This window comes from Malus sylvestris, chromosome 10, assembly GCF_916048215.2.
Source record: "Malus sylvestris chromosome 10, drMalSylv7.2, whole genome shotgun sequence".
In the NCBI taxonomy this organism is placed as follows: Eukaryota; Viridiplantae; Streptophyta; class Magnoliopsida; order Rosales; family Rosaceae; genus Malus; species Malus sylvestris.
This window is the reverse complement of record NC_062269.1, coordinates 7,886,058-7,910,257: the sequence shown is the minus strand read 5'-3', so window position 1 is coordinate 7,910,257 and position 24,200 is coordinate 7,886,058. Positions and strand designations below refer to the sequence as shown.

Here is a 24,200-nt window from a genome sequence, read left to right as displayed (position 1 = left end):
CCTCAGAGATTTTCAATGAAACATGACATGCCAAAGATCACCACTTACATAGAATTAAGCATTCTTTACCCTCGAGCATACTTAATCATAGTCACCATTCACTAGCTCACATTTAATCAATTAAAACAACATTTTGAATATAGTAACATGCCTTAGAGAATTTCCTCAATTCCTTACTAGATACACTCTTATTTTCACACAAGAATTTCTGACTACACTCTCTATACTAGGTATATGTGAGAAGATTGATGTAAACATGAAAACTAGTACTCACATATGTTTTTCAACAAAGAAGCAATTTCTGGAATTATTAATTCATGTATACATATGATCTCATGAATGAAATGCTACTACTTAGATGCGAGAACCAGTGACACCATATGCTCATATCAATTTCAAACTCCATAAATTGAAACACACAACACTCAAGATTGAAGTTAAGAGTTGTAACATGGCTTGGGGGTAATGGCTAACAAAGAAAGGATATGAATAACAAACGTTCTTAAAGCGATAGCAAGCAAAGTAATGGAATCGACACTTGGAATTTACTTTAGAATGTAAAAATCAACATTTAAACACAAAGGGAAGATTCATGCAACACTTAGGGTCAAATTCAATGCTTTGGACCCTTTCTTCAACAAACAACACTTTAGAGCTCTTTCTCATAAATTTTTCAACTCTTTTCACAACTTTTCTTCTTTTCATTCTATTTTCCACGAATTTTTCTTTTTCTTTTCCTTTTCTACCCGTGCCTTATGAAGGACTTTGGCACACACACACACACAAGAATCACTTCCCCCACACTTGTTTTTCTGCAAGAGTTCAACAAAAGGAATTCCTTCTAAATTATGCTTTACTATGCTTCAAGAACAAGGGTATGGATGGTCCTAATCTAGGCTAGGTGAGGATAGTGTGGGTAACAAAGAACATAGGCAACACAAGGCTCAACGGGGTTAAACTTAAACACATAATGAACAGGATAGACTTTTTGGCTCTTGGCTCACTAAACAACTTCATCTTGAATATGTGTTATGCAAATCAATAACATGCTTTGAATGAAATACGCATGAGTTCTAGCATTTGGAACTAAATGATGAAACGCCTTCTAAGTAGCAACCAAGCAAAGAATAATGAGATCATGCAACGACTTTAGAAAACAAAACAAATTGCACAGATTAATAACTCTCCAAATAAACGTTTAGGCCCAAGTCTTTCAAGGATGTAACGTTAGTTTGAGTTCCTTCTTTCAAGCATAAATATATATATATATATATATATTAAATTAAATATTCAAAAATTGGTGACCATTGGATCGGCTTAAATATACATATCATTCAATTTCTTAACTGTTATATGTACAAAATAAATAAATTTAAATCTACTTAATAAATAAATATATATATACACACCATTGAACTTGATGAGATACGAATTCTACGAAACTAATTTTAACGATCCAACCATCATACTTGTTTGTATATGCTTCAAGATCGCATTAGCAAAATATCGCAAAAAAAACATTCAGAGATCAAGTAACGGGAAAAACTTTTCGACGGTTATCAACGAAAAATCACGATTTAACGGTTATTTTAACTCCGATTTTGCTGATTTTTTACAACTACACTCCTTGACCCTATATGAATACAATGCATGAACTCGATCTGCAATTTAAAATATTTACACTAGTGGATACCACAAAATCTTATGTTATACTTAATGAAAGTATGAATAAACTCTTAAGTGTTAGTGAATCTATTATTTTGATGGGATACGCATTCTACGAAACTAGTTTCAACAATCCAACCGTCAAAGATGTTTGTATATACTTCGAGATCGCATACGCCAAAAATTGCAAAAAACAAACATTCAAAGATCAAGTAATAGGACAAAACTTTTTGACGGTTATCAAAGAAAAATCACGATTTAACGGTTATTTTAACTTCGATTTTGATATTTTTTACAGATACACTCCTTGACCCTATATGAATACAATGAATGAATTCAATCTTCAATTTAAAATATTTACACTACTGGATACCACAAAATCTTATGTTATACTTAATGAAAGTATAAATAAACTCTAAGTGTTAGTGAATCTATCGTTTTGATGTGATACGCATTCTACGAAACTAATTTCAACGATCCAACCGTCAAACTTGTTTGTATATGCTTCAAGATCGCATACACCAAAAATCGCCAAAAACAAACATTCAGAGATCAAGTAACGGGACAAAACTTTTCGACGGTTATCAACGAAAAATCACGATTTAACAGTTATTTTAACTCCGATTTTGATGATTTTTTACAGCTACACTCCTTGACCCTATATGAATAGAATGAATGAATTCGATCTTCAATTTAAAATATTTACACTAGTGGATACCACACAATCTTATGTCATGATGATCGATGAAAATTGAGGATTTTGTAAAAGGAATAACATGCAAGCTTTGAGTTCCATTGGCAAGGTTTAAACTTTTGAGAAAGGAATCACAACCTTGAAACACAAAAACTCTTTCATTTTGCATATCCTTGCACATTTAATATTTTGTAATAGACTAGTAGTGTATGTATATTTGTTTATTAGGCTCTTATTTTCGAGTGTAGATGTAGTACTTAAACGACAAATGTGTTTTAATGTTTTGAAGTAATATTTATGTGGCAATGTGTGGTATGTGCAAATTTAAGAAAAAAAATATTCTTTTCTTAACGGGTCGGGTCAATTTACCCGTTGGGTAAAGTGACCGGACCTATTAAGGACTCGTTAAGATAATGGGTGTGACACGACACAACCCATAAGATAACAGGTGCTACACGAACACGACAGACATGACCCTTTTGCCAGACCTAATTGAAGCACACCATTTTTAGGGTTTCTGGCGGGTTTGAGGGAAATTGGAGCTTTTCGTAGCCAAATTGGCCCTAGTCACATGTATGAAACTTGCTCCACTCATCAATATCTTCATTCTGGTGAAATTTGGTAATTTTTAGAGTTAGGTGAAATTTTCTGGCGAGTAGGGGCGGCTGGCCGCCGAGTGTGGCAGCGCGTGGGCCGAGACCCCACTTGCCCTTCCTAGGCTAATTTGGATACCCTGATTCTATATGTGATGTATGATTGATGAAATATCATCATTTGAACATAGTTTTGTTAAAGACTGTCACTTGGTCATTATATGGATTGACGATTCGACCGTTGGATCGACATGAAAATTTAATACGTAATAGTACGTAATATTTGAAGACATTAGGAACTAACAGATTGGGAATCCAACGTACAAATCTTCCTGAATTGAATTTCTAAATTTGTAAAACTTAACGTTTACTGCACTTAATTTTAGCGATTGGCGGAGATCCGACCGTTGGATTGTTCGAAAACTTTAGGATATTGTCCTAGTAGATTATTAAGACTCTTGGGAAGTTACAGATCAGAAATCTAATTGCGGATCTTCCGGATTAGATTACTAGGGTTGTGGATCCTACCCTCGATCTTGATCGACAATTGACTTTTTAGTCAACTAGTCCGAGTTATTCTAGCGTGTCGTTTATCTTAGAGTGTTGTTGAGAACTCATGGAGCTTAGTGGGCTCATCATGTTGACGTGTGTCTCGATTTATGTACTAGTGACTATAATATATGTGATTTTTATTGAATTGTTATTTTTATACTTAGCCATTGTTCTATGTTTCTTAATTGTGATTTAACTGTGGATTGGAACATTTATGAAATGTGATTTGACGTGCATTTTTGAACTGTGGTTTGTGTTGTATGATTGGCATGATGTGATGAAATGTGACGACTAGTAGTGGACCGTTAACCATTGTCATGGGGTTTGTTGCTTCGACACTTGTTTCACATCTTGTTTCCTTATTTCACTTCTTGTTTTGTTTAGCCCTTCTAAATTAAGTATTTGGTTCATGTATTGTTTCTTCAAGTGTTGTTATATTTCTTGGACTTCCGCTCGGTTCCGTTGAGTGATCTGGAACTGGGTTCCACTAGGGTTCCGTTGAGTGGTCCGATTCCCTGCTCCGTCTGGATTCCATTGAGTGGTCTGGAATCCCTCGTACTCCGTTGAGTGGTCCGTTATCTATTGTACTTCGCGATTCCGTTGAGTGGTCCGGAATTGTATCCACTCGGATTCCGTTGAGAGGTCTGGAATCCCTTCTACTCTGCGATTTCGTTGAGTGGTCCGAAATTGTATCCTAGTTTGGATTCTGTTGAGTGGTCTGGAATCCCGTTTGGTATTTTGGTTGTGTTGAGTGGTCCGGAATCCGATGTTGATGGATTTTGTTGAGTGGTCCGAAATCGCATCACTTGACTCGTTGGTTCCTTGGATTTCATTTGAGATAGCTTCAGAGATGTAGGCTTCGGCCAAACCGTGTCGCTCTAGCCCTGCATTTCGATGTATTGTATGTTTTATTGGTTGCTGTGATTATTGAATGGTGTTGGAAAGCATATGTGTGTGTGAATGACAAGATGACTAGATAATATTATTGTGCTTCATCGAATGTACCTTGAGATGTTGCATGCCTGAATCGTGGTACTATGTTGAGACATAGTGGTTTATGTGATGAATGTTCGAATGTAGTGAATGAAAAACTACAAATAGCTTGATCCCTGTTTAGGGTACGTAGGCAGTCTAACAAGGAGGTTAGATGCAGCCATAATGTATACAAAAAATTACTACGCAATTGGATCGTGAAAGTGTGTACCGTATGGTATGATAGAAGTACGGGTATTTGGTGATGTCAATCGTCGATCCTAAACGTATGTCGAGTTCGAGGCATGACACTATAAATACCCTAACTTGGGTATTTACCTAAGGGATCTCTCTCTAATCATCTCTATTATGATCCCCACTACATACATATTTTCTATCAAACACCCACCCATCTCTATTATGATCCCCACTACATACATATTTTCTATCAAACACCCACCCACCCCCCCCCCCCCCGCGCCCCCAATCAACCCCATTCACCCCTCGCCGGAGTTCATGGGTGATTCCGTTCAACTATTGTCTCCATCCATTGATGTACGCAAATTTGGTTCAAATAGTTGATGCTTTCATTAAGTGAAGAATCATATTTCACCAACCAATGATGTCTACCGTGAGCAACAACAAAAGCTAGGCAATAACCACCATTGCTTTATGATTGGTTGAAGGATCACGAAGCTCATACAATGGTAGGAACCTGTCCGATGATGATGCTGCTGTAGAAAATCCCATAAACTATAAGCGTCCTAGGGCGACATGCACATACCTCTATAGATAAAGATTTCATCATTTATCTTTTACAATTATGTTTCTTATTTATTCTTTATTATATTCTTGCTGGCAACAATAGTGGTGGGTAACTACGACGGTGGTGTAAGGTTAGTGTTTCTAGTGATAGGTGGTGACGGTAACTTTATTCTCCAAGAGATAAGATGTGTGTCGAAGGATAAATATGTCATTTTTAAAAACTAATGAGAGAATTACAGGAATTGGAAACATACGCTAAAGATCAACTTCGCTTTTTATTAAAGCGACTTTTAAAAGCAACATATAATCTACTTTTAAAAGTTGTTGTCTAGAGGCAATTGATTTTAAAAGGAGCAGGATATTTATTTTTATCAATTTTTTAACCGCTTAACTAAAAAAAACAATTTTTGTTGGAAAAAAATATTAAATGAGGCCTATGTAGATTTGTCTGGCTTCCGCTTCTCAAATAAATGTGCATCTCAGCATACAGGTTTGTTTCACTTTCTTGTTTTATTCCTAACCCTTTGGTGTTTTTCAACTTGTTTTATAGGTTTAGACCTTTTAGGTTTGGCATTAGAGGGGTCATGTTTATGTTCCGCTCGTTTTATTGTGTATTTTTTATTTAGAAGGGTAAGATTTATGTCCATCTCTTTTTATGTATATTTTCTTGTCTTTTTGTTGTTATATGAGGGATAAAATTTAAGTCCATTCAGACTAAGTGTAATTTATTTTTTGACTTCACTGTCGAATTTTCTTAAAAAAAACAAAATCGCACAACTTAAACAACCATCATCCTTACTAACAACAATATGAAACCCACAAAATTAAACTTAAAAGCATGACATCACACCATCGGGTTCTAGGATCTTTAATATATTGGGTATTTTATTTTTATTTGTTTGCTTTCGTCACAAGTATGTTTGGTGCAGCTTTATGTAAATATGGGTTACGTGTGGATAGGCCTGGCAAACGGGTCGTGTCAGTCGTGTTCGTGTCGTTTTCGTGTAACACCTGTTATCTTAACGGGTCGTGTCGTGTCACACCCATTATCTTAACGGGTCCTTAACAGGTCGTGTCACTTTACCCAACGGGTAAAGTGACCCGACCCGTTATGACCCGTTATGACCCGTTATGACCCGTTAAGAAAAATATATTTTTTTTCTTAAATTTGCACATACCACACATTGCCACATAAATATTACTTCAAAACATTAAAACACATTTGTCGTTTAAGTACTATATCTACACTCGAAAATAAGAGCCTAATAAAAAAATAATACATACACTACTAATCTATTACAAATTTAAATGTGCAAGGATATGCAAAATGAAACAGTTTTTGTTTTCAATGTTGTAAAATCTTTCTCAAAAGTTTAAACCTCAATTTACAAAATCCTCGATTTACATCGATCATCATGAAATTGCATTGGAACTTTGGCTTGATCTATTGCCTTCAAGAGTTATGTTGATGATGTTTTCAGTAAGGTTTTCCACGTCATAACTATCTTCTGCATAAACTAAGCATAGAAAAACCAAACATTAAAAATCATTCAAATTATGAGAAGTTTACCAAAATAATTATGAAAAAAAATAAAACAATAGTACTATACCATACTTTTATTAAGTATAAACATAAGATTTTGTGGTATCCACTAGTGTAAATATTTTAAATTGAAGATCAAATTCAATCATTGTATTCATATAAGGTCAAGGAGTGTAGTTGTAAAAAATCATCAAAATCGGAGTTAAATTAACCGTTAAATCGTGATTTTTCGTTTATAACCGTCGAAAAGTTTTGTCCCTTTACGTGCTCTTTGAATGTTTGTTTTTTGCAATTTTTGGCGTATGCGATCTCGAAGTATATACAAACATGTTTGACGGTTGGATCATTGAAACTAGTTTCGTAGAATGAGTATCCCATCAAAACAATAGATTCATTAATACTTAAGAGTTTATTCATACTTTTATTAAGTATAACATAAGATTTTGTGGTATCCACTAGTGTAAATATTTTAAATTGAAGATCGAATTCAATCATTGTATTCATATAGGGTCAAGGAGTGTAGTTGTAAAAAATCATCAAAATCGGAGTTAAAATGACCGTTAAATCGTGATTTTTCGTTTATAACCGTCGAAAAGTTTTGTCCCGTTATTTGATCTCTGAATGTTTGTTTTTTGCAATTTTTGGCGTATGCAATCTCGAAATATATATAAACATGTTTGACGGTTGGATCATTGAAACTAGTTTCGTAGAATGAGTATCCCATCAAAACAATAGATTCACTAATACTTAATAGTTTATTCATACTTTTATTAAGTATAGTATAAGATTTTGTGGTATCCACTAGTGTAAATATTTTAAATTGAAGATCGAATTCAATCATTGTATTCATATAGGGTCAAGGAGTGTGGTTGTAAAAAAACATCAAAATCGGAGTTCAAATGACCGTTAAATCGTGATTTTTCGTTTATAACCGTCGAAAAGTTTTGTCCCGTTACTTGATCTCTGAATGTTTGTTTCTTGTAATTTTTGACGTATGCGATCTTGAAGTATATACAAACATGTTTGACGGTTGGATCTTTGAAACTAGTTTCATAGAATGAGTATCCCATCAAAATAATAGATTCACTAATACGTAATAGTTTATTCATACTTTTATTAAGTATAATATAAGATTTTGTGGTTTCCACTAGTGTAAATATTTTAAATTGAAGATCGAATTCAATCATTGTATTCATATAAGGTCAAGGAGTGTAGCTGCAAAAAATCATCAAAATCAGAGTTAAAATGACCGTTAAATCGTGATTTTTCTTTTTATAACCGTCGAAAAGTTTTGTCCCGTTAATTGATCTCTGAATATTTGTTTTTTGTAATTTTTGACGTATGCAATCTCGAAGTATATACAAACATGTTTGACGGTTAGATCTTTGAAACTAGTTTCGTAGAATGAGTATCCCATCAAAACAATAGATTCACTAATACTTAAGAGTTTATTCATACTTTTACTAAGTATAACATAAGATTTTGTGGTATCCACTAGTGTAAATATTTTAAATTGAAGATCGAATTCAATCATTGTATTCATATAAGGTCAAGGAGTGTAGTTGTAAAAAATCATCAAAATCGGAGTTAAATTAACCGTTAAATAGTGATTTTTCGTTTATAACCGTCGAAAAGTTTTGTCCCTTTACGTGCTCTTTGAATGTTTGTTTTTTGCAATTTTTGGCGTATTCGATCTCGAAGTATATATAAACATGTTTGACGGTTGGATCATTGAAACTAGTTTCGTAGAATGAGTATCCCATCAAAACAATAGATTCACTAATACTTAATAGTTTATTCATAATTTTATTAAGTATAATATAAGATTTTGTGGTATCCACTAGTGTAAATATTTTAAATTGAAGATCGAATTCAATCATTGTATTCATATAAGGTCAAGGAGTGTAGCTGCAAAAAATCATCAAAATCAGAGTTAAAATGACCGTTAAATCGTGATTTTTCTTTTTATAACCGTCGAAAAGTTTTGTCCCGTTAATTTATCTCTGAATGTTTGTTTTTTGTAATTTTTGACGTATGCGATCTCGAAGTATATACAAATATGTTTGACGGTTGGATCTTTGAAACTAGTTTCGTAGAATGAGTATCCCATCAAAACAATAGATTCACTAATACTTAATAGTTTATTCATACTTTTATTAAGTATAACATAAGATTTTGTGGTATCCACTAGTGTAAATATTTTAAATTGAAGATCGAATTCATTACTTGTATTCATATAGGGTCAAAGAGTGTAGTTGTAAAAAATCATCAAAATCGGAGTTAAAATAACCGTTAAATCGTGGTTTTTCGTTTATAACCGTTGAAAACTTTTGTCCCATTACTTGATCTCTGAATGTTTGTTTTTTTTCAATTTTTGGCATATGCGATCTCGAAGTGTATACAAACATGTTTGACGGTTGGATCATTGAAACTAGTTTTGTAGAATGAGCATCCCATCAAAACAATAGATTCACTAATACTTAAGAGTTTATTCATACTTTTATTAAGTATAACATAAGATTTTGTGGTATCCACTAGTGTAAATATTTTAAATTGAAGATCGAATTCAATCATTGTATTCATATAGGGTCAAGGAGTGTGGTTGTAAAAAATCATCAAAATCGGAGTTAAAATGACCGTTAAATCGTGATTTTCGTTTATAACCGTAAAAAAGTTTTGTCCCGTTACTTGCTCTCTGAATGTTTGTTTTTTGCAATTTTTGGCGTATGCGATCTCGAAGTATATACAAACATGTTTGACGGTTGGATCGTTGAAATTAGTTTCGTATAATTCGTATCCCATAAAGTTCAATGGTGTGTGTGTGTGTATATATACATTTATTTATTAAGTAGATTTAAATCTATTTATTTTGTATGTATAATTATTATAGTTTTTAGGGGTATAAAATTTAATATATATATATATATATAATTATTATAGTTAATATTTTGGGTATAATTATTATAGTATATATAATTATTATAATTATTATAGTTAATTTAATATATATATATATATAATTATTATAGTTTTTAGGGGTATAAAATTGTTAAATTAATATATATATATAATTATTATAGTATTTTTTTAGGATTATAAATTATTAAATTAATATTCTGCTTATCGTGTATCGTGTTACCCACGTGTATACCCGAACAAACCCGTTATCTTAACAGGTGCTTATCGGGTTACCCGATAACGACCCGTTTCGTTATCGTGTCGACCCGAACACCTGTTAATTTCGTGTCGTGTCGTGTCGGGTTATCGGGTCGTGTCAGGAATTGCCAGGCCTACGTGTGGATGATTGGCGATAGTTTATAAATGGCTCAGAATTGTTTTTTCATGTTCTGTTGTTTCTATAATTTCATAGAGAATCAACAAGAATTGGGTGCCCATTTTTTCTTTTTTACTGCAACAATGTCATGGGGCAATTCAAATCCAAAACCTCCATTTTTCAAAAGATTCAATACGGAATCTCAGGTACATAGATACAAGCTCGTAACCTTGCGGTCTGTTGCAAATATTTTTGAAAGTTATCTCAAGTTTAATAGCTTGGCCCCGGACCTGCTGTATCCTCTCTCCAGGATAACTCGTGACACGCCCTCTTTAAAACATCCTTCAAACTGTTAACAGAAATGAAGAGTTGCAGAAAGAGAATGTACCGAAGAAGAAGAGAGAAAAGGGAATAAGAGAGAGAGACAGTAATTGGTTACATTGATACTGAATTGATTTTTACAACTCTGAGAATACAATTTATATAGACCTCATGACTAGCTTGCAGCCTAAGCTATTTAACTAACTAATTTGATAACAACCTAACTAACTATTGCTGAGCTGGAATGATATATTCAACATCCCCCCTCAATCTCAACTGGGATGTCCAGTTTGAGATTGTACGAGTGCTTGAGAAATGCAGAATAATGAAATCCTTCTTGGTGTACAATCACAAAAATCAAGAACCACAACCCTCTTCGGCAATCGGCCTTCAATGAAGAAAGGGAACAAGAACTGCACTCCGGCAATCGGCCTTAATGGAGTTGCACACAATAACAACAAACAAAACTTTTCAAGAACGTTACTCCGGCTATCGGCCTTTAAGGAGTAACACACAATATCTGAGACAGAACTTTTCACTCCGGCTATCGGCCTTGTGGAGGAAACAAGCTTTATACTCCGGCAATCGGCCTTGAAGGAGCACAAGATACAATATCACAGAAAACCCAATAACAGACAACCTTTTAGACAACATAAAATCCCTGCAATCGGCCTTAGGAAAATACAATCAACAATTCTCAGGACCTCCTGTCCCTACAAGCCTTTCCAATTCCAGCGATTTAGTAAGACAATTCTTTCGAGACTTGACTTGATCTTCATTGTTAAAGATATCAAAATGTACAGTTAGGATAAGACTATAGCGAGTCATATCATAAAGGTTCATGCGTCTGCTGGTGCAGCACTGGGTGACGGTAGAGTAGTTTCTAAAGAAGAGAACTGGCTGAAGAGGTACATACAATATTGTCGAACTGAATGTCACCCCCGCTTATCAGAAACTGCATCGAGAGAGGAGCAGCTGACTGAGGAGCATGTTCGTGAAGCAATAAGACTGGGGATGTTGAATATATCATTCCAGCTCAGCAATAGTTAGTTAGGTTGTTATCAAATTAGTTAGTTAAATAGCTTAGGCTGCAAGCTAGTCATGAGGTCTATATAAATTGTATTCTCAGAGTTGTAAAAATCAATTCAGTATCAATGTAACCAATTACTGTCTCTCTCTCTTCTGCCAGTCTCGAACCCAGGACCAGCTGGTTTGTGAGTGTAGCACAATGATACCATGTTAACAGAAATGAAGAGTTGCAGAAAGAGAATGTACCGAAGAAGAAGAGAGAAAAGGGAATAAGAGAGAGAGACAGTAATTGGTTACATTGATACTGAATTGATTTTTACAACTCTGAGAATACAATTTATATAGACCTCATGACTAGCTTGCAGCCTAAGCTATTTAACTAACTAATTTGATAACAACCTAACTAACTATTGCTGAGCTGGAATGATATATTCAACACAAACTATTGGAATTTATTAGGTTTATTTAGGAAATTAATTAGAGATTTGATTTGATTTTGTAGTAGGGTATTTTTGGCATTTATGCATTAGGGTTTCTTAGGTTTATTGCTCCATAAATAGAGCTTGTAATTTAGTTTGAGAATCAAGTTAGCTATAATGTAGTCTCTTAGGGTTTTGTAGCCATTTCGGCATTCTCGTTCTTTTAATAATATTCTTATTATTTGTTAGTCTTGTTCGTTGCGCACTCTGATATTCAACTTGGTATCATAGCAGGTTTGATCTTTCGGGATTTAATTTGCCCTTGACTCATATCAATTTGTTTGTCTTGCTCGTCGTTCGTTTTAGATTGTTAGTTGGTATTTTCCTGTTCTGCAAATTCTTAGTCACCACCTTCATCAACACCGCACCGTCTCATCAGCACCCTATCTGTTTTCTACACCCGTCCGCAATCGTATCCGCACCAACTCGTTCTGCAATGTGCAATGGAATTGATTGCTACATTGTTTTACGTGATCAGGAGAAGACCCCAGGTAAAAAGAAAAGAAAAGAAAAGCAAAGGAAAAAAAAGTAAAAAAAAAAAAAAAAAAAAGAGGAAAAGTAAATTCGTTGACCTGGGATGAGGATTGTTTTGTTGGGTCATTTGTTGCGTACACAAGAGTTCTGTTGGATCAATCATCACTCGAGTGCTTGGACTGGTGATCACTCGAGTGACGTTGTGGACAAAGTAAATTGGATTTTTTGTTTGTTTGTTTGGAAGTTGGAATTTGTACTAGCATGGAAATTTTGCACTGGCATGGAAATTTTGCACTGGCACTGGCATTGGAATCTTGCATTGGCATTGGCACTGGCACTGGAATTTGGGATCTTGCACTTGCACCGATGGAATTTCGTATTGGAATTGGCATCGAAAGATAGTATAACGGAGCTTGCATCCACATCACTTTGGCAAACCCATGTCGTGTACCGCCATGAGTTTGACAGGGGATGTTGGAATTTATTAGGTTTATTTAGGAAATTAATTAGAGATTTGATTTGATTTTGTAGTAGGGTATTTTGGCATTTACGCATTAGGGTTTCTTAGGTTTATTGCTCTATAAATAGAGCTTGTAATTTAGTTTGAGAATCAAGTTAGCCACAATGTAGTTTCTTAGGGTTTTGTAGCCGTTTCGGCATTCTCGTTCTTTTAATAATATTCTTATTATTTGTTAGTTTTGTTCGTTGTGCACTTTGATATTCAACTACATATTGTATAGAGAAAATGGGGAAAATGAAATATTAGAAAGACACAAGCACCTGGATATCCTACATGACAGCCACAAATGCGAGCATTTCTCTCAGTCACCATGCTTAGCAATCCATTGTTAGCATGCTCCACTTTTAAATGCACTCACCCAACTAATTACAAGAGGTTTTGTAGTGGAAAGCAAGTGAAGTTTCAGAACTCCCGATTCGAGCTCGAACTTTCAACAATTTATCTTTTGGAGTCACCAATTCTGATTTGGCATATGATTTGACTTATCAGTCAAAAGTATGATGCCATCTCATGTGGTACGAACTGTTAGTCCATCAATATGTGGTAGGATATCTGGTCGCCGTACCCAGTGCACAAGGCTCCCGCTTTACGCAGGGTCTGGGAGAGGTGAATGTCGGCTAGCCTTACCCTCATTTATGGAGAGGCTGCTCCCAAATATGTGGTAGGATATATTCATACAAAAACACTCACCCGCCTTGTTACGTGTAAGATTTTCCAAACCAACACAACTTGTTCACGTTCGTGTTAGAGTCACAAATATAAAAAGTAGACCTATAATTATTCAATGATTTGCTCATACAATATATTAAGAAATGGAAATAATAATTTTCTCCAAATAAGACTAGATAGTGGATTTGTCAAAATTATGTTACTTGTGTTTGACGCTAATCTCGCTTGAATATCATTCGTGTTAGCGGTTCATTACGTATGTACGTATTCATTTTGGCGGTTCATATCGTGTTCGTGTTCATGGTAAATAACTATCAATTAACCCTAATCCATCGGCTAGCTAGCTTCCTGTCGACCTCGAGTCGTGTTAAAAGTTTCCACTGACCATCCTAATACGAATGAGAATAATGTTTAGTATATTCTTGAAAACTTGTGGCTTCCAGCTGAATAAATATAAACCTCAAAAGATGTTGATAAAATATCACCGGTAGATATTGTCGCTTCTTAATAGTCGAGGCTTTCAGACCAATGAAACAGTACAGCTTTTTTCTTCTTACGTTTAGATTTTCTTGCCTTTCCATCATTCATGCACGTAACTAGTTTCGTTGTTACGTACAGCCTCTTCTATCAATTGACCACTGCCCAGTGCACATGCCCTGCCCATCGGAAAAACAAAGACCCCCCATGCCAGCTGATTGGTTGATGGTATAACGATGGCCCTACTAGGTCAAATCCTAGACCAGTAAGAGCACGCCACGTACAAATGGCCTAATGGTTAGTTGAAAGAGGACAAGATGCTAATCAAAATAAATCAGAGAGGAAAGGATAAACGATAGAAGGTTGTCAAAAGTTGGGCATCTTAGCCAGCATTTTTGGAGTGTTTTTTCAGACTAATTACTATATATATATTGTGACTAATGGTGCATGCAACTAGGACGAAGGCCAAACAAGCAACAAGAGGATGATCATGATCAGCTGGATTTTCACCTGACACCTGTATACTCCAATCCCCTCACGTCTGCAATCCTGCTAGCTAGCGGGAGAGAGGTATGGACAATTTTTGAAGGGGTGGCTCAAGTGTACTTGACTTTTATGGTTTAGGGATTAGTATTTGTGTGGTCAGAAAGAACCATAGGTTGAAACCCTTTGTCTTGTCTCATGTCTCTGTGTGGCACTGTATGAATCAGTCCATCGATGGGTGTGGTGTTGATATGGAGGGGCGGCATTGAGGCGTTTCTTTTCCTACAGTCAGTTATAATCGTTTGAGTCAGTTAAATACGTACAACTTACATGACTCTACACAGCATAAAATCGTTTGTGCGCATGATTGCAAATATGTGTTATGTCTTTCAATGCATTATATATATCTGTCACAGTATAAAGAGTATATACATAATTATGATATTCATATATACCGAGGCAGAATTTTAATTTTTTGTAGCCGGTTATATACGACTATGTGTTATGTCTCTAATCATACAACTTATATATGATGAGAGATAAATACAAGACTAATAAGATTTAAAGAGTTGCTTCATAAAAGAACTTTACCTAAAGAGTCAGTCTTCTTACAAATTGAGATTAGCATTGCTCACTTACCTTATCTATCTTTTTGCCTTAACCATCTTATTTTCTGCTGAGGTAAAAGATGAACGCCTTTAGACAAATGAAGGAAAAGATAGAGAGAGAAAATATTAATGTACCGAGAAAAAAACAATGGGGAAAGAAAGGGAGGTAATGAGAGTGATGGGTGAGGGCCAAACGAAATAATTAATGTGTGGAATGACGGGTACCCAAAAATGACTGGCAACAAAAAAAAAAAGAATAACCTAAACAAAAATTTAAAAGCAATTTCGAAATAGGATTAACTATCAAATTGTTATTTCGCATTCTCTTTTTGTATCCTTTTTATTGATTTTAATTAAACAAACAAAAACGAATGGGTGTATTCAGTACAGATTTTGAAGGATTACAACCTATAAAGTTTGATGGAGCTTTAACATAAATGTTTTCTTGGTCATGAAGGGTGGAGTTTTGTACACATGCTTTTAATTTTATTCTCAACTCAGATATCAAATTCAATTGTGAATGATCATGAATCATTGTTCATCAAGTGATCAAGAGAACGAGCTTAGAGTTTTAAGGCTCGTTTGGGAAATGCTTGTGTATAATCGAAACCACTTTTAGAGAAAATGGTTTGGGTTCCAAAAGCACTTGAAGTCCTTGCAAGAAGCATCAATTATGTACTTCTTGCATGAAGCCTTTAAGTGCCTTTTTCGGATTAACTTGCATTTTTACTAAGATTGATTTCAAAAACATTTTTTTCAAAGCGCTTTCAGTCAATTAAAAGCACTTCCCAAATGAGCATGAATTTGGAGTGAATTCCCTCGAAATCTTAGAGGGAGGGCTCGATTTGTGGAATACTTAAAAATATTATATCAAATACCTCCAAATCCACTTAAACCCTCACTTTTTAAAAGGGGTGTGCTATCCATACATCCCCTTTTTACTTTTCACACCACACCTTGTTAATTTCTGTCATTTGATTTTTTATTTTAATTCATTCAATTCGACGGCTGCAAATTAAGAAGGTGTGCGGATAACACATCCCTTTTAAAATTCTTTGAAATCAAATCCTTTTGAATGCGGCTGAACCTTTAAAAACTCCTTAATTGAATACACTCCAATTTTGTAAGAGTTTTATATACTCTGTTGAAATCCTAACTCAGAATCCTTTGAAGTTGTAATTAGAATCTTTAAAAATACTAATTGAATGCATTCATATTTTTGTGCGCTTTTACAAACTTAGTTTTTAAAATCCTAATTAAATGTACCAAGAAATCTATAGACTTTTAATAAGCTCTCTTTTTAAAATCCCTTAAAACAAATCCTAATCGATCATGCACGTGGATTTTTAAAATTTTGTTTAAAATTCTAATTGAATATATTCAGATTTTTATGAAATGTTCTCTTGAATTCTACTTGAATATCACTAGATTTGTATAAATAAAAATAAATAAAAACCTAATTCAATAGTTTTTCTATTATTAGAAGTAATATTACTATTTTAGGTTATTCTAATTAAATATCTTCTTATTACAAGCGATATTATTAAAATTTCTCAAAATTCTAATTAAATAAATTTTGTTATCAGACAGACCCTATCAGATACTGCAACGTCACCGGACAAAATTATATGGCACATCACGTTCATTCCATTATTATGTGGAGCCTCCAAGAGCCATAAAGCTTTTTACTTTTCTTTTTCGTTCCAAATATATTCCTTATCTCACGCCCATGCAGCTATATAAAGGCATGAGCGGCACCAACCTAGTAGCATACTTCAAACTCATACACAAAGCCAGACGAGAGAAAAACAGAAACAGGCTGCAGCAGTCGCTGAGAGAGTTTGGAGAGTGAGAAAACATGTCCACCGTCACCCTGAGCAGTGGCTACGAGATGCCGGTCATCGGTCTCGGCCTTTGGCGTCTGGAGAAGGACGAGCTTAAAGAGGTCATCTTAAATGCTATTAAGATTGGCTATCGCCATTTTGACTGTGCTGGTATACCCTCCATCCCTCACCTCCTCGTTTTTTACATTATTCATGCATGTCTACATATTATTCTGCTTTATATTCAACCGCAAAGAAAGGGGATGTGTTTGTTAATCCTTGTTTTATTTTTCGCTTACTTCGTTCCGTATTTATCTTTTTTTAACACAATCGATATTAAAGAAGGGATAATCAAATATTAGACTTTGACTATTGAACAATAATGCTCCCTTGCTAGTATTAATCAATATTCTTACTCATAGCTGTCATATTATAGAACCATCGTTTTATGTCTACGTACACGGCTACGGATTGAGGTCATTGTCAGAAAAAACGACCCAACCTTTCAAGGGATTTCACTTTACCTAGCTGAAGTACTAAAGGGTTTAACTGGTTTTTTCCATTAGCAATTTGGTAAAGGAAATCACATGCATCATGCACAGAAGATTTTTCAGAAACAAGAAAAGAGTGTACACGCCATAAAGCAGCGGTGCTGCAATGTTAACGTAACTATTTTTGGTCACATGTAACTATCAAATAAAAAAATGGATGTAGTTTGTAAAGGAGTCAAAACCATGGGAACCCCGTTTGTTACTTTTATAGTTTAGTAAAATTAATTAATATATGTGTATTTATATATTCTGAGAAAAATATTACTATATGTCGCTAGCCACTGTATGCTTATGTTACTGCATCCATGCATTTGAGATTTTGATTTTCTTTTTCTCAATATTATTTGGTTGAAAAATTATGATAATTCGTTTGAGGTCATAAAATATTTTCAATACTTTATATCAATAAACATCTTGTGCTTTTAAACGAGGTCGATGAAGAGAAAGTTTTTAAGTGGTATTCTTTAATTGAGGAGGAAAAATTGTTTTCATTTAGCGTAGTTAAAAAGAAAATTATTTATATTGACCATGTTAGAAATGAACTTGACTTATGCAAACATATGAATTTTTATAAACAAAACAATCAAACAATAACACAGGTTTGGTTACTATGAGTTGTATAAATAAGTGATTAATCTTTTACTTCTTTTAGTTTAGGCCGAAAAGGGTATTATGGTTTTTTCCAAAAATGGCAGTTTGTCTTTTAGGACGCGATTAAGTGCACCTTCACTAAAGAAAATTTTTAATGTGTCGAGAACACAATTAGTACGCTATCTGTAATAATACAATTAGTTAAAAATTTAGAAAAAAATCGCTACTAATTAAATTAGGAAATTGTTATTATCACTAAAAAAATTTCATTCTACACTCATCATATATGTATTTTTTTCTAATTATAAAAAATTTATAATACCAAAAAATATTATTAAAGTGTTAATAATAATTTTCTTAAATTATTTCACTTATTGTATTCGACTATGTTCTCGAAACTCTGAAAATTTATACATCCGAGAGCACAACATGACGAACTAGGCTAAGGTACTGTTGTGTTCTGGTGGACAAGACAAATGAGTGGCATACCTTGGTTCCCTATGTTTTTGGACCAATCCCAAGTTTGCGTCTCACCTTGGGAAAAGGAATAACCATAATCCAGTCCCTTGTTTGCTTCTTACCTTGGGATGAGGAATAATCCAAGTTCCCACCCCATGGTTGCTTAATTTGCTTCTCACCTTGGGAAATAAAATAATAATAATACTAATAATAAACGCGAGAGAGTGGTCAGAAGAAGAGTGTCTTAATTATCAGGAACAATTAACTACTTGCAAAGTTGATTTTTAGAATAAAAACCATAGACATTTTGGTCTTCATGTTGTAAATTTAATTTCAGATTAGTTACTGTTGTATGCTTAATAATGGTAAATTATTTTGATATCGCAGCTCATTACAAGAGTGAAGCAGACGTTGGAGAAGCACTTGCAGAAGCATTTAAGACTGGACTTGTTAAGAGGGAAGAACTTTTCATTACCACCAAGGTCGGTTTAATTTATTTACCCTTTTTTATTTTTTAATTTTGCTACTTTTATAAAATAAAATTGGTGTGACAAATTTAGGCTACGCCACAAAACGGACCGGTGATGACCAAGTATTAAGTCATCATTTATAAGAGTCAAATCTAATACTCTTACTCATGAATGAACAAAAATATATCAAGATTGCAACGCAAACAACAAAGTATTAGAGTTTATCTCACATTTTCCAAAGAGACTAAAATATAATTTTGTTGTTCTTATATTGCAGATTTGGAATTCAGACCATGGGCATGTTGTGGAAGCCTGTAAGAACAGCCTCGAGAAGCTTCAGATAGATTATCTGGATCTCTACCTGGTTCACTACCCAATGCCCACAAAGCACAATGGTACCTCTCTCTCTCTCTCTCTCTCTCTCTGGTTAGATTATTGTGTCACTCAACGCTGTAACGTTACATAATTATAAATAGTTAATTTACAATGAATTGGTATTTATTTTGCTTTGCTGTATGGTCACAGCAATTGGTAAAACTGCCAGTCTTTTGGGCGAGGATAAGGTGTTGGACATCGATGTGACAATTTCCCTTCAACAAACCTGGGAGGGCATGGAAAAGACCGTCTCTTTGGGCTTAGTTCGCAGCATTGGTCTCAGGTACATCCCATAAGCATTTATGCTAGACTTTCATCTCTGTATCCAAACTCAATTATCTAGAATTGACCAGTGAATGTCACTAAACCAAATAATCATCGGCTTCCGTTTTGCAGCAACTATGACCTCTTTCTAACTAGAGATTGCTTGGCTTACTCCAAAATAAAGCCTGCTGTGAGCCAATTTGAAACCCACCCCTATTTCCAGCGCGACTCTCTCGTCAAATTCTGTATGAAACACGGCGTTCTTCCCACAGCTCACACCCCTCTCGGAGGTGCTGCTGCCAACAAGGATATGTTTGGTTCTGTTTCACCTTTGGACGATCCAGTTCTCAATGTAAGTCTTCTCTCTTTTAGCACACACACCATATGGAATACAACTAGATCGTAGCGCTAGTAAAAATACAACCATACTAATGATTCACAAACGTATGCTCACTCAAGCGTTTCATTTACAGGATGTGGCTAAGAAATACGGAAAGAGCGTGGCACAAATCTGTCTGAGGTGGGGAATTCAGAGGAAAACAGCAGTGATTCCAAAATCATCGAAAATTCAGCGATTGAAAGAGAATTTGGAGGTTCTTGAATTCCAGCTGAGCGATGAAGACATGCAGCTCATCTACAGTATCGACAGGAAGTATCGTACCAGTCTACCTTCCAAGACTTGGGGCTTAGACGTGTATGCATAAGCGTGCCATTCAAAAACCTTCGACTTGCTGCCTCCGCAACTTCTTCCAAGGCTGTTCAACGGAAGCGAAATGGAAACTATCGTGAATCTTACTTACAATAAACTGAGCTTCATATAATTTTCCGAAGCTCATCTATCTGCTAGTTTGAAAACTTCATTATTCGCCCTTTGCATTAGGCCTTGCAAAGGAAAATATAATAAACGGCCCTTGTATTTTTTTTGGTACTTAATAAATGAGTTATTAAAGAAAATCATGTATAGTTTGGTGTAACAAATTACATATTTGCACAAATTATTTGTTGCTTACTTGTTCATTTGAATTGAATCCTGCGGAGTCGAATAGCTTTACACTCAATTACCTTTGCCAGTCGAGTAGCTTTTGTAGTTTGTGCTCAGTATACAAATGGAATGATGGCGCGTCGTTTCCTGGGATAACTTTCAAATTTCCGGAGGTACCACCTATGTGTTTCTGCTGCTGCCAATACCAAGTTTGTCACCTGAAAGACACCAAATAAGAGAGTAAAGCACACGGAGGAGAAACAAGTTTACTTTCCAAGACATCAGTCTATGTGCACTCTTTATGTGTACGTATATTTTCAGCACATCAGAAATCATACCACAAATCCAAAAAGTAACCAGATTGTGAGATCTGTTCCTCCACTAGCGACCACAAGGCCAGCATATATAACCTTCATCGTCATAAAAATAGCAATTCAACATATAAATCAAAGACTCGGAAAGAGTTTGGAGTTTATTCGTCACAATAGAATTCTCTTTAAGCAGGCAGTCAAGGGAATCGTGAGACTTACTATCTCAGCCAGATAGTGTGGAGATGAAACAATTTCAAACCAGTCACCGTGAGGAATCACATATTCATCATTTTGTTCACTGTTTTCTCGCAACGAGCCCTGTTATAAGATTTCACATGTCAGGATCAGTATAAAAGTAAAATCAAGGAAGATCAAGATAAGAAACACAATATTAACATTCCCTTAATTCAGCGGTATGAAATGAAACAGTAACTATCAATGAATTTCTTGGCGGCATCTCACCGATATCACCATTCCATTTTGTTTTATATATTGCTTTAAACCACGTAAAATGCATGCTTTTTTTTTTTTTTTTGTGACGATCAAAAGATTCAGGATCAAGCAGAGGTTTCTTTTGTTAGGGAGGGGAGGGGGGGGGGAGGAAGGAGATGTGTGTGTGTGTGTGTGTGTGACACTGAGACATACAAGAATTGCATGACATTGGCGCTGATGGATCCAACCCCAAAAAAATATAGCTGCACCAATCCACTGGAGCCAACCAAGCTTCAAAAGAGAATTCACGAGTTGCAACCAATCAAATTCCACTTCTCGCATGCTACTCTTTCCTTTGACAATGAACTCAGCCACTCCATTTATCGAAAATTTATAAATGTCCGCAATATTATTGCAGCAAAGTGACAGCGGTGCTGCTGTGTAGAAGCTAATGTAAAAAAAGAACCGTAATCAGTAAAACAGCTTCTATTACGTTTGATGAAGAAAACGTCAAAATACATGGGGAAACTGACAGTTACATATAATAGTCAGGGTTAACATTTCTCATTCCATAGCACAGAAGGTTAGTCGGTTATGACTTCCACTAAATATATGGGTCTAGGTAGTAAGCTTTGCATTACTGAAGCAATATCGATTATTTAGAAGAGCGCATATCTTGGAAGAAAGAACAAAGTCATAGACGTTTTAACTAGGCTTAACCTATTGGAAACTGTATTTGCAGTTATAGAAGACTATGAATTGCAACCAGCTTTCTTATGCTACACCAAGGCTTAAGCCTAGTTAAAGAACAAAGCAATATCGATAATAAGATGCATGCTCCATATAAATGTATATATATGCATTCTGAAATAACTTACAAGAGGCCAGTCAGATATCCGAAAATGTGCATCCGAGCGGAGGAGCTATAGTTGAACACATATATTGTCTCAAAGAGGCGTCTCAAGACTTGAACCTCCATCAATACAAGCAGAAGGACCGAATGCCAAACGCTGTATTTATAACTGATAGGAATCAAATGAGACTTGTGCCATGAAAAGATATGTGAACCTCCAGTGTAGGGGTTGGGGAGTGAAGGATGAAGCAACGAATCTGAAACCAATGGCACCGCTTTATACGCATACATCAAAGTTGCAACGAGCAATACGGTTGTCCATGCTACGGCTACCAAATAGAAATGGCAGAAGAACTTTTGAGGAACTGTGAACTTCTACAATTTGAGAAAAGAAAACAAATTTCAGATTTACTAAAATGGAAAAATAAAAAATAAAAAACTGATCATGTGGTGAACAGTGATGAAATCAATTGGCTATATGGAGAGTAGCCAAGACCATATAAGTATATAGAAAACCTTGTCCTAATTGGCTATATGGGGTATTATAAGCACATAGAAAACTTTGTTCCTCACCAATGTGGAATAATCCCACACCAATGTGGAACAACTCTCAACACGCCCACACGTATGGCGAATTTTCAAGCCTACACATGGACAACAACTGAGTGATGTGGAGTCCATATGACCGTTTGGCTTCACACGATGATAACCCGCTCTGATACTATGATGAAATTGGGATTCTACTGTAAAATCAATTAGCTATATAGAAAGTAACTCAAGACCATATAAGCTCATAACAAACATTGTCGTAGGACAACTCTCAACAAACAGAACTATATAGAGGAATTCATAACGACTTGTAACTTGGTTGGTTAAGAGCATTAACTCTTGCACGAGGTCCACAAAAAATAAACTAAAAAATTTGCATTCTCAAAAACCCGTGACAATTGAACAGATAAACCCTTGTTTCCCATTTTCTTCATCTTTCTCACCAACCAAACAGACCATAAACCAAAATAGACCCATCAAATTCGCGCCAAAAACTCAAATCCGTTACCTGGGAGGACGACTGCATGGTCTTCCCTCTCTTGGCAAACCCCAGTACAGCCCCACGAAACGAGCTCAGCCAAGAAAAAGGCAGAGCGGCTATGAGTATAGGCAGAGTCGCAGCAATCCATGCTGTTCTAAGCAACCCAACAACACCAACCTCCATTTGAGCGAATACCCAGATCAGAAAAGAGCTTAACGAATTGGGAAAGGCTAGAAACTGTGAAATTTAAGCACTTCCTCAGTTGGGTCTCTGCGCCATTTTTGCAGATAAAAGGCGCATGCAAATGCAAAAGGAGAAACAAGAAGACACAGGAAATCTGGAGACAATTTATTGTAGAAATGAATGCAATGACGGGGGAGTGGGCAGAGCAGATACTTATGGGATACCAGGCGTGCCGTGAGGTTTTGGCATACAACAACAACAGGGGAATGCCGGAGGCACACGGGGACTGCTGCAGCCGTGGGATGACATTCAACGGTTAGGATTCAAACCAAACCTATAACCTGTCGGCATGTCTTAGACGAGTAGACAGACTATTATGCCCCCCATTTGAGCTCATTTTGAGCCCCATTTACACCTCCGCTGCTTGCTTTAATTGCCTTCAACCGATTCCCGCTGGCTGCTGTGCCGATCATTGATTCATGTATGTATGTACGTATGTATGTATGTATGTATGTATGTATGTATCCATCGTAGCGCCGTTAATTGGGGTAATTTTGGTAGGGTTAGGATTGTCTCCCCACATATTAGCATCTACATACCTCCCTTCCTCCTACACTTCCTTATTTGTTGTCTTCTCTATACAAAAAATTTAAAACAAGAGGTTGATGTAACTTAATGGTAACCGTTCAAATAAGAGAGAAGAAAAGAGGAGAGAATCTTATTCCGTTTTCGTACGCATGTAAACGTTAACAATTTGG

General features: G+C 35.4%; 2 protein-coding genes and 1 long non-coding RNA gene across 4 annotated transcripts; 1 reads left to right on the top strand and 2 right to left on the bottom strand.

Annotated features, from left to right (window-relative positions):
- The first annotated feature begins 16,877 nt into the window (after positions 1-16,877).
- On the top strand, positions 16,878-20,605 carry LOC126584944 (NADP-dependent D-sorbitol-6-phosphate dehydrogenase). Its single transcript, XM_050249323.1, has 6 exons — positions 16,878-17,112; positions 18,930-19,024; positions 19,290-19,407; positions 19,538-19,670; positions 19,784-20,003; positions 20,125-20,605. Exons 1-6 carry the CDS (start codon positions 16,977-16,979, stop codon positions 20,353-20,355), a joined length of 933 nt encoding a protein of 310 aa, XP_050105280.1. The 5' UTR covers positions 16,878-16,976; the 3' UTR covers positions 20,356-20,605.
- Positions 18,185-18,923, bottom strand: LOC126584947 (uncharacterized). Its single transcript, XR_007610201.1, has 2 exons — positions 18,748-18,923; positions 18,185-18,664 (listed from the first exon to the last, which is right to left on the bottom strand). It is a non-coding gene; the product is annotated as an uncharacterized LOC126584947 (long non-coding RNA).
- On the bottom strand, positions 20,055-23,881 carry LOC126584942 (polyprenol reductase 2-like). Of its 2 annotated transcripts, none has more exons than XR_007610200.1 (7): positions 23,287-23,881; positions 22,255-22,604; positions 21,590-21,824; positions 21,164-21,262; positions 20,972-21,043; positions 20,662-20,851; positions 20,055-20,406 (listed from the first exon to the last, which is right to left on the bottom strand). XR_007610200.1 is itself a non-coding variant. In XM_050249313.1 (7 exons), the coding sequence occupies exons 1-6, from the start codon at positions 23,440-23,442 to the stop codon at positions 20,747-20,749; spliced, it is 1,017 nt and encodes a 338-aa protein (XP_050105270.1). In that variant the 5' UTR covers positions 23,443-23,878; the 3' UTR covers positions 20,055-20,406; positions 20,714-20,746. The 2 variants fall into 2 exon arrangements, 1 of the variants encoding a protein (XP_050105270.1); XM_050249313.1 differs by having other exon boundaries at positions 20,714-20,851; positions 23,287-23,878.
- Between the last annotated feature and the right edge of the window lie 319 nt (positions 23,882-24,200).